General features: G+C 41.8%; 1 protein-coding gene and 1 non-coding gene across 2 annotated transcripts in view; both read left to right on the forward strand.

Moving 5' to 3' along the window:
- Nucleotides 1-15371, forward strand: part of CBL (Cbl proto-oncogene) — an 85350-nt gene that overhangs the window by 54518 nt on the left and 15461 nt on the right. Inside the window, exons 5-12 of the mRNA XM_047070437.1 lie at nucleotides 680-801; nucleotides 1134-1271; nucleotides 2097-2184; nucleotides 2767-2898; nucleotides 3113-3316; nucleotides 10068-10199; nucleotides 10346-10723; nucleotides 12443-12537. Of these exons, the coding sequence (XP_046926393.1) occupies nucleotides 680-801; nucleotides 1134-1271; nucleotides 2097-2184; nucleotides 2767-2898; nucleotides 3113-3316; nucleotides 10068-10199; nucleotides 10346-10723; nucleotides 12443-12537 (1289 nt within the window). The remainder of the gene's footprint in view (nucleotides 1-679; nucleotides 802-1133; nucleotides 1272-2096; nucleotides 2185-2766; nucleotides 2899-3112; nucleotides 3317-10067; nucleotides 10200-10345; nucleotides 10724-12442; nucleotides 12538-15371) is intronic.
- LOC124506584 (small nucleolar RNA SNORA19) lies at nucleotides 11822-11951 on the forward strand. Its single transcript, XR_006960831.1, has one exon. It is a non-coding gene; the product is annotated as a small nucleolar RNA SNORA19 (small nucleolar RNA).

Genomic DNA, 15371 nt, shown 5'->3' on the forward strand with positions numbered 1-15371 from the left:
AAATTATAAGCAAAAAAACCCCCACTGCCCTGTATTTCTATTTATTTATTTATTGGTAAAAATAACTATATGATCTGCTGTGTTCGCCTCATATTTATTATCTCATTTTGTTAGTGAGTAGTCTTCTTTTGCATTGTCTTAATGGTTTTGGAACGTCCAGAAAATGGGTATAATATGATCTATTTAATCAGTTTCCTGTTGCTGGACATTATGTGTTTCCAACTTTTTCTCCTATTGTATTGAAATTCTTGACTGTTAATATTGAGAGCTTCAAAAGAGCTCATTTATTTCTTTCCATAAAGATAATGTGCATGTAGCCAAACTTGCATAAGCCTTTGTTTGCAACTTCTTAGTTGCACGTGTGGGTCCTGCTGTTTCTCTGATTTTTTTGTTTGTTGCCATTTAACCTCACTCCTGTCAGTAGAACTGCGTTAGAATGTCTTGAATTTCATTTTATGAAAAAAATCTTTCTGTAAGTGTATATTTGTTTTTTCTTAGTTTTTGTAAGCTCTTATCTCAACCGTGTTTCCCTCAGAGTGACAACATAATTCAAAATTTGTGAGAGTAAATGGAGAATTTATCGTTAAGAATCAAGGTTGTTTTCCTTCTGTTTTTCATTGCTCTGAAGTTGGTTTTAGGTCTTGAGCTGAGTGGTCTGATTGAACTCTTGTTCCCTTAGCCGTGGTCCTCTTTGCTCAGGAACTGGAACAGTCTTGCTGTAACTCATCCCGGATACATGGCTTTCCTGACGTATGATGAAGTAAAAGCTCGGCTCCAGAAGTTCATTCACAAACCTGGAAGGTCAGTTCCTTGAAGCAAAGAGGTTTATCCTCCTATATTTTATTCTCTTGTGACCTTTGCCAGAAAGGAGGAAACACGATCTTGTGTTAGTTCCCCAGCGGCCACGTTTCTTTACTGGGGTTGCTGTCTGTTCACCAGAGGAATTGACGGATTCAGATCTTAGGGTTTGATAAATGCTTTCAAGCCACTTAAAAATTGAGCTTATGTGTTTCTTGCTTTTGCTCTGTAGTCATCGTAGGATCTATTATTAGTGGTCCTTTTGATTTTTGTCTCTGTCTCAGCTTCCACCCGAATACAAGCATGTAAAAGGTTCTGTTCCTCTCTGTTCACAGTTACATTTTCCGGCTCAGCTGCACTCGTCTGGGTCAGTGGGCTATTGGGTACGTCACTGCTGACGGGAACATTCTCCAGACAATCCCACACAATAAACCTCTCTTTCAAGCCCTGATTGACGGCTTCAGGGAAGGCTTGTGAGTATCTACTGTTTGTCATCTGCTGGAGTCTAGGAACTTAGGGGTTGTGAAACTTGATCATCAGTGACTTTATTCCAGGGTTCTTTTACAGTTTAAGATTCAAGGAGCATCTTAACAGGTTATATTGTTTTGACCGCCAGGTTCTGTAGGACTTTTGTTTTTATTTAAAAGGAGTCATAGGGGTTGACAAACTATGGCTCGTAGCTGTTGTTAGCTATGAGGCTGGCTGTTGTGGTACAGCCCGCACCTAAGACAGGTTTTCCCTTTTCAAGTGTTACTTAAAAAACGACAACCAGAGAAGAATACATGACACAGACAGACTTACGTGGCTTGCAGAGCCCAAAATAGTTACCGTCTGGCCCTTTACTGAAAAAGTTGTCAGCCTCTCAGACGATAGAGCCTGGGGCATTGTGGCCTAGAGAAAGAGCTATCAGTGTTTGGGAATATCTTCTTGGAACTGTTCTGTTTTTGTTTTGTTTTGGTTTGGTTTGTTTTTAGAGAGAGTGCAAGTGGGGGAGAGAGGGGCAGAGGGAAAGAGAGAGAATCTTAAGCATGCTCCATGCTCAACGTGGAGGCCGGTGTGGGGCTTGATCCCTCAACCCTGGGATCATGACCTGAGCCGAAATCAAGAGTCGGATGCTCAACCTACTGAGCCACCCAGGCGCCCCTGTATGTTTTTTGAAGTATTAGTAAGATACATCTTTGTACTTATGCAAAACTACCCTTTTAGAATGAGAGAATTGCTAGATAAAATTTGTCTGTCTTGGTAGCAGTTACAAATTAGCTTTAGTAAAACCCCGAGGCTGGTTACTCTTTTTACAGCTATCTGTTTCCAGATGGACGGAATCAGAATCCTGACCTGACAGGCTTGTGTGAACCAACTCCCCAAGACCACATCAAAGTGACCCAGGTGAATTTTGTTGTATGGTATAACCATAGCTCTGGAGGCAAGCTTTTGTATGTACTTTACAGAACTGACAGTTCTATTGTATTAAGTGATTGAAACATTTACATTTATGTATTTTCATCATTTTTTTAATGTTTATTTTTGAGAGAGACAGAGGGCAAGTGGGGGAGGGGCAGAGAGAGGGAGACAGAATGTGAAACAGGCTCCAGGCTCCGAACTGTCAGCACCGCGCCCAAACGTGGGGCTCCAACCCACGAACCTCAAGATCATGACCTGAGTGGAAGGCGGGTGTTTGAGCCACCCAGGCATCCCAGAACATTTACATTGTAAACCATTGACTAGATTAGTGAATTTATGTGTGTGTGGTTTCTCTAAAGAACTTAAAATAGGACCGAGACCGAGTGCTTTTTTTCTCTTTTAACGAGAGACTATTGACCACTTTCGTACAAGCAAAATTTGTATAGAAAATAAGTCTTTAGTTTTTCTGTTGTTAGTATTTACAGTTACAATCAGTAACAGTACGGTTACAGTTCAACAAATATCTGAATGGGCTGAGTAATCTCTTTAATTTCTTTTTAATCAAAGGAACAATATGAATTATACTGTGAGATGGGCTCCACATTCCAACTGTGTAAAATATGTGCTGAAAATGATAAGGATGTAAAAATCGAGCCCTGTGGACACCTCATGTGCACGTCCTGTCTTACGTCCTGGCAGGTATGGATCCAAAGCATGCATTTCCCCAGCTGTGTAATCACTCTGAAGAATCGGGGATTGTGTATCCTTTACAGATAAAAAGGATGACCTGGCTTGTGGGGTAGGTTTTAAATTTTTGATTTCTTTTTTCGTCTCTAGGAAATGCATTTCCCAGTGGACAGATCTTGTCAGTACTTTGAGACGTGTCTGTTACCATCCCCTGTTTCCTCCGCAGGAATCAGAAGGCCAGGGCTGTCCTTTCTGCCGATGTGAAATTAAAGGTACTGAGCCCATTGTGGTAGATCCGTTTGACCCTAGAGGAAGTGGCAGCCTGCTGAGGCAAGGAGCCGAGGGAGCTCCCTCCCCAAATTATGATGACGATGACGACGAACGAGCTGATGATTCTCTCTTTATGATGAAGGAATTGGCCGGTGCCAAGGTAAGACTGCAGTGCAAGAGACTGTGACAAACTGCATGGTGAGTTGTGCTCTAAAGCGATAGAGCACCTGCTGACATCGATCTACAAGGGGTCACGGTAGCTTACGTTTACTGAGTATTTGTTATGTGAGAGATACCATGTTAAGCACTTCCCTTATTTTAACTCCTACAGTCCTATACTCATGTCTCCTCCAATAACCGAGGAGTAGATACTACTCCTCTCATTTAGCAGATGAAGAAACCAAGTCATGGCAAGGTGAAGGAATTTGCTGACAGTCACACTGCTACTGAGTTGAACCGGGGTCTGTGGCCAGACATTCCGCCTTTAAGGCCCATGCCCTGTGTCCTAGACTGGGCTTTACTCACGTAGCTTGTTGGAGAAAATGAGGGGAGTATAAAAAAATGGGACCCTATTTTGCTGCTGTGAGGGGAATGTGGTCTTCTTGCCTTCTTTCCTAATTAACGTCTTGGCATTAGAAGGTTAGATTGTGGGGGGGCGGGGGGGCTGAGGCACTGTTAGTAACCAAATAAATGACAACTGGCGGTAGGAAGTATTATGTAGAAACTAAACAAACTGGAAAGGCCCTGGTAAAGAGAGGAAACATAAAGGCCGGGAAAGGATGGGATCAAATTCTGTAACATGAGTAGGTAGGGTAAAACAGATTTATTCCCGAGTAAGAAGTAAGGCAGTCCTTGAAGATTTTAGCCAATATAGGGCAAACAAAAGCTTCTGATACGCTTTAGGTTCTCTAGAGTGTTACGGATCATCGGCAGCTTTCTTTCGTATCATCCCCTTACTGCCTGGCACATAGTAGGTGCTCAATAAGTATCGAAAGAATGGATTGATCTCTTAAATGATTGTATCCATTGTGTCTCCTCTCTGTTCTCAGTGCCACTGCCTTATTTCAGGCTGTCCTCCTTATCTCTTCTTCCTGCTTCCAGAACCGTTGGTCTACCGTGCAGAGTTGACCACCTCATTCCTTTGCCTCATACTCTTACCACAGACTTCTCATTACTTAATGGGTTAAGCCATTCTCCTTTCCAGGCACTTTGCCCTTATAATCCTTTCTGCTTTATGTTTTATGGTCCAGCAAGGCCAAACCACTAAAAATCTCTCCATGCTTTTGTCTTGGTAGTTTCTATGTAATTTAGTGGAGATTTCATTTCCTAGGAAACCTTTCCAGACTGTTCCCTGCCTCCTGCACCCCTAGTTCACATGTATTTACACACACATCTAGGTCTGGCCGGGTGTCTCTAGGACGCTGAGTATGTCCGCCATAGAACTTACCACCTTGTAATATTTTATAAATGTATTTCCTGCTATGTTATAAATTCCCAGAAAGCAAGAGCCATGTATCATTTGTAATTTACTACTCAAAATTGAGCTCTTAGTAATTGTTTTGAATGTTTGGGATTGAAACCGCTTCAGAACAGGATTGATAAATCTGTCTATACTGTATCAATAATGGATAGTTGAGGAAATCTGGAGTGAGGTGTACATTTTTGGTTTTTTGAAGTGGACAGGTTTTTTTTTTGAAGTTTTGGCCTCTTAAAACAGGCTCTTTGGTTCCATTTTAAGAGATTAATTTGGCCTCTAAAGCAGTTTTATATTCTTACATAAATTTCTGTGTGTTCATTCATGAAAATCTATTCGTAACTCCTGGAATATTAGGGAAGCTGAATAAAAGGATAAAGAGGTGAACTTTCATGGATGTATTTATTTGAAATTAAAATTACCCCTTTATGAAATTTTATAGATGAGTAATACTGTGGAGACATAGGCATCACATTCAGTGTTGATGTGGGTACAGATTAGCCCATCTTTTTGGAGGACAATTTGACATCTATCAAAATGTATAATGTTTAAACTAGCAATTTCAGTTTTAGCGATTTATCCTGAATGGGACACCTGGGTGGCTCAGCCAGTTGAATGTCCGACTTGTGTATTCCGCTCAGGTCGTGATCCCAGGGTCGTGGGATCAAGCCCCACGTTGAGCTCTTTGCTCAGTGTGGAGCCTGCTTAAGATTCTTTCTCTTTCCTCCTCCCCTGCTTGCACGAGTGCTCTCTCTCTCTCTCTCTCTCAAATTAAAAAAAAAAAAAGAAAAGAAATAGATAAGCACACAAAGATGTGGATGTAGTTATTCTTACAGCATTATCTGCAACAATGAAAAATCAGAATGAATTCACATGTCCAGCAGTAAGAAATTATGATACATCCATGTGCTTGTATTCTATGGCTGCTGTAACAAACGACTGCAAATTTGGCAGCTGAAAACGACACAAACTATTGTTACCGTTTCCAAGAAGGTGGGAAGTGCAACACACGTGCCGTCAAGCTAAAATCAGGCTGTCAGCAGGTCTGTAGTTCTGTCTGTAGGCTCTAGGGAAAGATCCATTTCCTTTCTTATTTGGATTTGGCAGAGTTTAGTTCCTTGCCAGTTGTAGGATCAAGATCCCTGTGTCTTTGCTGGCTGTCAGCTCGTGCTCTTCCCACCTTCCAGTGGTCAGCTGCATTCTTTGGATCCTGGACTCCTTTCCTCCTCCTCCTGCCTTATCTCTCAGAGGTTCTCTGCTTTTAAGGACTCTTGGGATTAGATGGGCCCATGCTGATAATCCAGGGTAATTCCCCCATCTCAAGATCCACACCCTTAATCACACCAGCAAAGTTCCCTATACCAAGGAAAGTAAGGTATCCACAGTTGCTGGGTTTTAGGGTGTGCATGAACATCTTCGGGCTGGGGGACAGGGAATCCTCATTCTGGCTACCACAGTCCACATAGTGGAATCCTCTGCAGAAGGAGTTCAGTGTACATACACTTCAGTGGAAAGCTGTCTCATGTATATATCTATATATAGATTTTAAAGTTTATTTATTTTGAGAGAGAAGGAGAGAATGTGAGCATGGAAGGGGCAGAGAGAGAGAGAATCCCAAGCAGGTTCTTCGGTATTATCACAGAGCCCCATACAAGGCTCCATCCCGTGAACTGTGAGATCATGACCTGAGCCGAAACCAACCAAGCCACCCAGGTGCCCCTAATGTATATTGTTTTTAAAATAACTGTATACTATATATAGTGTCACCTTATTTTGTAAAAAAAAAAAAAAAAAAAAAAAATTGCTTGTAAAAAATTTTCTTAATGTGATCTGTATGAATGATTTTAAATTTATTCATTTAAATAAAAGTATAAATAAAAAGTACACTGTAAGAATTCAAATCAAGAAAAAACAGCTTCGTGTATTATCAGTTGGCTATTCCATAATTTATTTATAGTCTTTCCTGTTTTAAAAAAGATTTTATTTTTAATTAATCTCTACACCGAACATGGGGCTTGACCTCACGACCCTGCGATCAAGAGTTAGATGGTCCACCAACTGAACCAGGTGCCTCAGTTTATGTAGTCTCTCTCTCCCTTTTTTTTTATTTCTTTATTTTTGAGGAAGAGTGTGTGAGCACGTGAAGGGCAGAGAGAGACGGAAAGAGAGACAATCCCAGGCAGGCTCTGTGCTGTCATTGTGGAGCCTAGGTTGGGGCTTGAACTCAGGAACCGTGAGACCATGACCTGAGCCAAACCAAGAGTTGGATGCTTAACTGACTGAGCCACCCAAGCGCCCCCAATTTACGTAGTCTCTCAATGAACATTTTGTATTATTTCGAGACTTTTTATGCAGGCTGGTGTTCTCTTGCAAGTCTGTCTGTATGATAAATTTCAAGCGGTGGGATTGCTGAATGAAAGTGAATGTACATTTAGACTCTTTGATGGAGGAAAAGGTACAGTTAGGGGAGAGGCACAGGGGAGTTTCACAGAGACAGTGCTGTTGCATTTCTTAGATGTACTTACGTAGGTGTTCATTATTCTTTGCATTTGTATGAATAAAATATTTTACGAAAATATTTAATTTTTTTTGTGTAGATACTGAAATTTATCCCCGGTTTTTTTGTTGTAAAATCACTCCCAAAGGTAAATGAGACTAGGAGAGTGCCTGTTTCATCATGTCCTGGGTAGCTGCTGTTTTTTGTTGCTGTTTTATTTTGATTCATTTTTAATACAGTGGATCTACTTACTACAAAATCCAAATGATAAATGCGTGTGGATTTTCTGGTAAGTGTAAAAGAATTGCTAGAAGGCTGACAGAAACCTTGGCTCCCTGCCTCCACCGCCCTCCCTTCAGCTCCTCTGTGTGCCCACTCAGATTTGTCAGTTCTTGAACCCTTCATACCATCTACTTACACTGCTTGCTTTTGCCTCCTCAGTAGTAGTCTCTGTTCACTTCAGGTGTTGTAGAAAAGGGTTTATTATCTCCCTCCTTCCTCCACCATATCTCCCTATTACATTTGAGTGGTTTGGGGCCAAATCACTATTCGGTGTGTAAGGATTTTGCTCCCTGACTGTCCAAGTAATACGCGACGATGCAATTGCTGTTGTTTTCTCACATGACCTTCTGCTCTTCTTGGGATAATCGCTTTATTTTTATTTCCTTAGTTTTCTGTCTGTACCTGTCACTGCCAAGGCTTACCAAGCTGGTCCGATAGCCTCTTAATTCTCTGAATACAGTACGTAGTATATAATATAGTGTAGGACCATATGAGAGTCTTTCACGTTCCAGCTCCAGCCTGGACTTTCTGGGGGTGCTGCAACCCAGCCCCTGGAGCCTTCCTCTCACCCCCGTGAAACCTCCCTGTCGCTCCTTTCTGTAGAAGTGCCTGTGAAACACGTCTCCCATGTTCCCTCTTTCTTGCTTTACTTCCTTGTGTGGGTGGAGTATCTCTTCCAAAAGGTGAGAGGTAAAATTTTTGAGACGTTTGATACCTTACAGTGTCTTTGTTCAACCTTCAGACGGACTGGTTACAGAATAGTAGGTTGAGAAAGACTCAACTCTCAATGGTTACGGCTTCACTTCGCTTGTAGGTTCTAGTTTGCTGTTTGGTGTCCCGTTTCCCTGTCCCCAAGAAACTTTTAGGTTATTTTCCTTATCCTTAATTCCTTGAAAATGTAAGGGCCTTTTTGGTTTATTTATTTGCTTGTTTGTTGTGGGTTTTTTCCTTCATTGGGCTAACTGTGCAGTAAAACCTTCCTATGGATATTTGTGTCCGTTAGGTCTCAGAAACATTCTTGTTTCATTTCTCTGATAATTTCTCCCCTGTGTTTTTCTCCTTTTCTGGAACTTTCATAGATGTTGAGATAAAAGAACACTGCAAGGATCAGTTGTGATGGTGAGACATGAATTAAAGAGTATGATTAGCTCAACCTCTGCACTTCAGGAATGAGAACGAGGATAGATGGCGAGAGGGGTTGAAATAGGCTGGCTCAGCCGGTGCAACGAGTGACTCTTGGGGTTGTGAGTTCAAGCCCCATGTGGGGTGTAGAGATCACTTAAAAATAAATCTTCAAGGCAGAGAGGGCCTTTCAGATTGGGAAACAACTTGAACAAAGGTGAGGAGGTAGGAATTCCTGAGTTGAGACATTGGGAAAGTGAGTTAGTGTTGGATGGTGTTTTGAGCGACTGCATATTGAAGGATGGCTAAGCTGGTAATGGTGAGCAAAAGGATTTGGCGAGATAAGAAACCAGAAGTTGGGAGAATTGCTAGAAGCTGGCTTTAATAAATCGGGTCTGGGATTGGTGAGCAGAACGAAAAGGCACATAAAGATACGAGACTCTGCCATGGAGAAATCCGGATACAGCGATTGGCTAGAAACTAACGGAGAAGTGAGAATTAGCCTGACTCATAACTTCTCACTTTCTTAACCCTTGAGGTGCCTGGCTGCTCCAGCTGCGTCGCTCATGCACCACTGAGTCGGAGCCCCGTTTCCTTAGGCATGAGTACAGCAGGTAGCTGATGAGGGCTTTCTTTGCCCTCGTTTACAAACCACTCAGCATTAATGGCAGGACTAAGGGTGTGAACGTTTTTTTTGTTTTTTGTTTTTGTCATTTTATGTAAGTGCTTGTAATACATATTTGCCCATATTCCATCTGTATTGCTTCCTGGAAGGGAACACAAATGCCAAGTAGCATTTTGTATGAATTATGCATCTCTTTTGATCGCTTACCTGGAAACGCTTATCAGTTACTCGTCACCCTGCGATAGGCACAGACATGTATTGCTTCGACCAGTTTGGCACCTCATATTTTAAGAACACAGATTGATAAAAAATATTAATCCCTTTGCATTACTGAATTGAAATAACTGGTTTCTTCAGAAGGACGCAAGATGCTTTTTAGCAATCCTGTTGGTTGTTTTCCTCTTAAAACACCTTTATTTATTTATTTATTTATTTATTTATTTATTTATTTATTTATTTATTTCTATCATAACAACCCATGGAGAATTTATCATCTTTGATCTCTTTCATTGTCCTGTGCCCTTAAATGTTTTTTTTCCCAGGTGACTTTTTGAAAGGTTAACGTCTGCTCCTTTCTTTTTTATATGGGCTGGTATTTGTAACCTCGAAAAGATTTTTTTCTCTCCAGGTGAGGATGTGGAAAATTGTAACACTTGTTTTCGGATGTAAACTAAGAAGCTTTTTGTAGCACAGCCATTTTTAGATCCTTGCCTGTAACTTGCATCTGTATGGTGTTTCTGTGATTGAGAGCGCCCTCTTATGGTGACACAGAACTAATTCAGGAAGTCTGAGCCATTGGCCGTTCTAGTCGGTGTTCATCTAGCACTTGCTGTCTACAGCTTTCGGAGGAGTTGAAAGATGCCACTCCCTCAAAACAAGAATAACCTATTAGGAAATTTTATTTGTGTCAGGTGGAACGGCCTCCCTCTCCATTTTCAGTGGCCCCGCAAGCCTCCCTTCCCCCGGTGCCACCGCGACTGGACCTTCTGCAACAGCGGGTGTCTATTCCTTCAAGTGCTTCTGGGCTTGGAAGTGCTTCTAAGGTAAGACGTTATCCGTTTCTATGGTTTTCTGATTCGTTGTTGTGGATTAGTGGGCTTTGTGTGTGTGTGGTGGTGGTGGTTGAGTGTTTTGTTGTTGTTTTTGATTAGTGGGTTTTGATTGATTTGCTTTCATCCTGCGTCTACAGGCAGCTTCTGGCTCCCTTCATAAGGACAAACCATTACCGATACCTCCCACACTTCGAGATCTTCCACCACCGCCCCCTCCAGACCGGCCATACTCTGTTGGAGCAGAAAGCCGGCCTCAGAGACGCCCCTTGCCTTGCACACCAGGCGACTGTCCGTCCAGGGACAAACTGCCCCCTGTTCCCTCTAGCCGCCTTGGGGAATCATGGCTGCCTCGGCCGATCCCCAAAGTACCAGTGGTCGCTCCAAACGCTGGTGACCCCTGGACAGGTAGAGAATTAACCAACCGGCACTCACTTCCATTTTCATTGCCCTCACAAATGGAGCCCAGAACAGATGTGCCTAGGCTTGGAAGCACATTCAGTGTGGATACCTCCGTGGTGAGTCCTGCTTTTGAAATTATTTAGCCTGTTAACAAATATTTGTGGATGGCATTTCATGGGTCGCACTTTTGTCTACGTTTTGTATAGGATTCAGAAATGATAAAACGTAATCCCTACCCTCAGAAGTATATATACCCTCAAGAAGTGTATTAATAGATCAGATAAGGCATGTTTGTAAATACTGCAATATGTATGTGGGTGCGTGCATATGTGTGTATATATGTAGGTATGGCTGGATTCGTGTAGTGTAAATAGAAAACACTTCAGTTTTGGAGAAAGGAGAGGTTATTTCCAAATAGAGCAATCATGAGGGCTTTATGGAACGAATGGCATCTGAATTTGAAGTGTTCTTTCCCAAGTGGATATTTTAAGGTCAGAGCCACAGTGACACAAATGCTTGAGGTGTGTTGTGGGATTAGAAGTAGGTTAATATGAGTGGAGCAGAAGGTTTGTGTATCGGAGTGGGGAAAAGGTCATGAAAGGAGCGTTAATACTAGATTAGAGGACCTTGAAAATCCCATCAAGGCCAAAAGAATTTGAATTTATTTGGTAGGAAATGAGCATCTGAAGGTTTTAAGTCAGTGGAGTGACATGAGCAAAATGATGGTTTCAAGAGGTACATGTAGTAGCATTATGTAAAATAGATTGCTAAAAGGATAGATTGAAAAAAGGCTAGTAGTTCATTGAATAAGCATGAGAAAGAGGTCCAGACCTGGGCGTGGGGAGGTGTATCTGTGTTTGGGGGGTTCGTTTATGTATGTACTCAACAAGAAATCTTACCCTTAGAAAGTTTACATTCTGGTGGAGTAAAGACAAAATAAACTCGGTAAGTTAATGAAACACAGGATGTTGGGTGCTGATGAGTGCTGTGGAGGAAAATAGCTCAAAACGGAGTTGTAGGGATAGCTGGAGTCGGGCTGAGGGGTACGTGGAGGGATGGGGTACAGTTCTGAGCAAAGACCTGGAGCCCGCTGTGCTGATTCTCAGGGAGACCATTCCAGGATGAAGGGGAAGCCAGCGAGTTTGGGAGAGTCTGAGGAATCACAAAGGGGCTTATAGAGCTGATGCTAAGTAAGCAAGAGAGAGAATGGTCTAGTGCACATTTCATTACCCCGTGTTCTCTTGTATATGCGAGCGGTGTTATTTCTTGTGTGCTGTACGGATAGTTGAAGGTTAATTAGCAGTATAACTAAGTAGTAATGCTGGCAGTCTCCTTCAGACAAATAAAAAGAGAGAATGGTCTGTGAGTAGTGAAGCTGAGGAATGCTGTGGCCCTTAAATGAACTGCATATTTCTTGGTTGCAAGAGAAGGGAGAGAGTGGCTTACATTTAAGTGGCATCTGTGTGATAGGCAGTCTAATTAGAATAAATTAGACTGGACTTTCTGGTGGCACCATTGTAGACAGAGGTACAGATATTTAAAATTAGAAATGGTATTTGTGGAGACAGCCAATTTCCTCAAATCTAGAATTGAAACCATAAACCCCATCTCCTTGGCTCTTTTTAGATCTCTGTCTTCCTAACCCTTACATTTAGACTTTCTTCAGAGCCTGAAAGCGGTCCTACTTTTGGTGGGATGCAATAACCCGTAAGCACAGCGTTGAGAGTGAGGTGTGTGTCTGTGTTACTGTTCTTGTTATTTTGAATAAGTTAAATAAATAAGAGGAGATACTGAGCTGTGTTAAGAAGGTTCTTTTTCACCACTTTTCTTTCCAGAATATGAATAACAGCCCATTAGCAGGTTCAGAGTTTGAGCACCCCAAAATCAAACCTTCTGCGTCTGCCAGTGCCATTTATTCTCTGGCTGCCAGGTAAGTACTAAAGCTGTATTTCAATTTTTTTTTTTTAAACATTTACTTATTTTTGAGGGAGAAAGAGAGAGAGAGAGAGAGAGAGAGAGAGAACGAACACACAACAGGGGAAGGGCAGAGAGAGACTGAGACACAGAATCTGAATCAGGCTCCAGGCTCTGAGCTGTCAGCACTGAGCCTGATGTGGGGCTCGAACTCACGAACTGTGAGATCATGACCTGAGCTGAAGTTGGATACTTAACGGACTGAGCCACCGAGGTGCCCCTAAAGCTGTATTTCACTGTGGAGTTGGTACTGTTAAAACAGCTCACTCACGGAATTTAGAAAACCCACAGGAGTATAAAGAAAATAAAAATTGATCTGTATTTGTATCAATTCAGAATTATTATATTTTCTGTTTTGGACTAATTTTTTTTCTCTGTGCATGTTCTCTGTCTTATTGGGCTTAACAATTTTATTCATCTTCTCAAAGAAGCCGTCTGATTTTGTTGACTTTTGTAAAAACAATTCTTTTCTTAATTCTTACCATTTTTAATTTTAATTAATTCTTTGGTGTCTTTTTGTGTGTGTGGCAAAAAAACACATGAACTGTACCATCTTTTTATAAGCGTACAGTTCGGCAGTATTAAATACATTTACTGTATTAAGTACATTATTAGTATTAAATATTAAATTAATATTAACTACATTCACAACCATCACAACCATCCATGCTCATAACTCTTCATCTCGTAAAACGGAAACTCTGTACCTGGTAAATAGTAGCTCCCCATCCTTCCCTCCCACAGCCCCTTGCAGCCACCGTTATACTTTATGATTTTGACCACTCTACCACCTGTATAAGTGAAACCATGCAGTATTTGTCTTTTTGTGATTTAACTCACTTATCATCACGTCCTCATTCATGTTGTACAGTATTGCATAATTTCCTTCGTCTTTAAGGCTGAATAATATTCCCCTTGTATGCAGTACCCACCTCACCCTGTGCCTTATCTGCAGGGGGTGCATTTCAAGACCCCCAGTGAATGCCTGAAACCAAGGATAGTACCGAAACATGTGTATGCTATGTTTTTTCTCTACATACATACATGATGAAGTTTGATTTATAAATTAGGCACAGTAAGAGATTATCGACAATAACTGATCATAAACCAGGACAATTACAACAGTATGCTGTGATACAAGTGCGTGACTGTGGTCTTTCTCTGAATACCGTACTGTACTCACCCTTCTTGGGGTGATGTGAGATGGTAAAATGCCCATGTGATGAGGTGAAGTGAGGTGAGCGACATAGGCACCGTGACGTAGTGTTAGGCCCCTATTGACCTTCATCAGGAGGAGGATCATCTGCTTCCAGACCGCAATTGACCGGGGAAGTCAAACCACAGAAAATAAAATTGCAGATAAAGGGTGACTGCTGGACCACATTTTGCCTATCCGTTCATCGGTGGACGGACACTTGGATCGCTTCCACGTTTCAGCTGTTGGCGAAGAGTTTGCCGTGAGCGTGGGGGAACAAGTACCCCCCAGGGCCCTGCTTCCAGTTCTTGTGAATATATACCCAGAAGTCGTATTCCTGGATCATAGGATAATTCTTTCTTTAATTTTTTTGAGACCCTATTACACCATTTCCTGCAGCAGCTCTTGTACCATTTTACATCCCCACCAACAGTGCACAAGGATTCCCGTTTCTCCACATTCTTGCCAACCCCTGGTATTTTGGGGGTTTTTTGATGGTAGTCATTCTAATGAGGTGGTGTCTCATAGTTTTGATTTGCATTTCCCTAATGGTTAGTGATATTGAGCATCTTTTGATGTGTTTATTGGTCATTCACATATCCTCTTTGGAAAAATGTCTAAGACATTTGATCATTTTTAATTTTTTATTTATTTAAAAAAAATTTTTTTTAACGTTTATTTATTTTTGAGACAGAGAGAGACAGAGCGTGAACAGGGGAGGGTCAGAGAGAGAGGGAGACACAGAATCCGAAGCAGGCTCCAGGCTCTGAGCTGTCAGCACAGAGCCCGACGTGGGGCTCAGATTCACGGACCGCGAGATCATGACCTGAGCTGAAGTCGGACGCTTAACTGACTGAGCCACCCAGGCGCCCCGACTCGTTTGTAATTTTTAAAATTTTGCTTATTTATTTTGAGAAAGAGAGAGCACAAGCAGGAGAGGGGGAGAGAGAAGGAATCCCAGGCTCCTTGTGCTTGACAGCACAGGAGCTCGAACCCAGTGAACTGTGAGATCTTGTCGTGAGCTGAAACCATCTGAGCCACCCAGGCACCTGCCTGTTTTTTAATTGGATTGTTTGTCCTTTCATTGTTGTCGTCAGGTTTTATAAGTTCTCTCTATATCCTGAATGTTAATCCTTTATCAGATGTGATTTGTGAGTAATTCCCTTCCATTCTGTGGGTTGCTATTTTATGGTGGATAGTTTTTCGATGCATAAAATATTTTAACATGTTTATTATGTGGGGCATCCAGCTGGCTCAGTTGGTGGAGCATGTGACTCTTGATTTCAGAGTTGTAGGTTCGACCCCCATGTTGGGTGTAGAAATTACTTAAAAAAAAAAAAATTGGTTGGGGGGGTGGTGTCTGGGTAGCTCAGTCAGTTAAGCATCCAGCTTAGCTCAGGTCATGATCTCATGATTTGTGACTTTGAGCCCTGCATCGGGCTCTGTGTCTGGAGCCTGCTTCAGATCCTGTCTCCCTCTCTTTCTCTGCCCCTCCCCTTCTCACGCTCTGTCTCTCAAAACAAATAAACTTGTTAAAAAGAAAAAAAAAATTAAAAAGTACAGTTACAAACCATTGCTTTCTTTCAGCTTTTTAA

Source organism: Lynx rufus, unplaced genomic scaffold, assembly GCF_022079265.1.
Source record: "Lynx rufus isolate CCGP_SWC_20201006 ecotype Redwood Valley unplaced genomic scaffold, mLynRuf1.p SCAF_9, whole genome shotgun sequence".
Taxonomy (NCBI): Eukaryota; Metazoa; Chordata; class Mammalia; order Carnivora; family Felidae; genus Lynx; species Lynx rufus.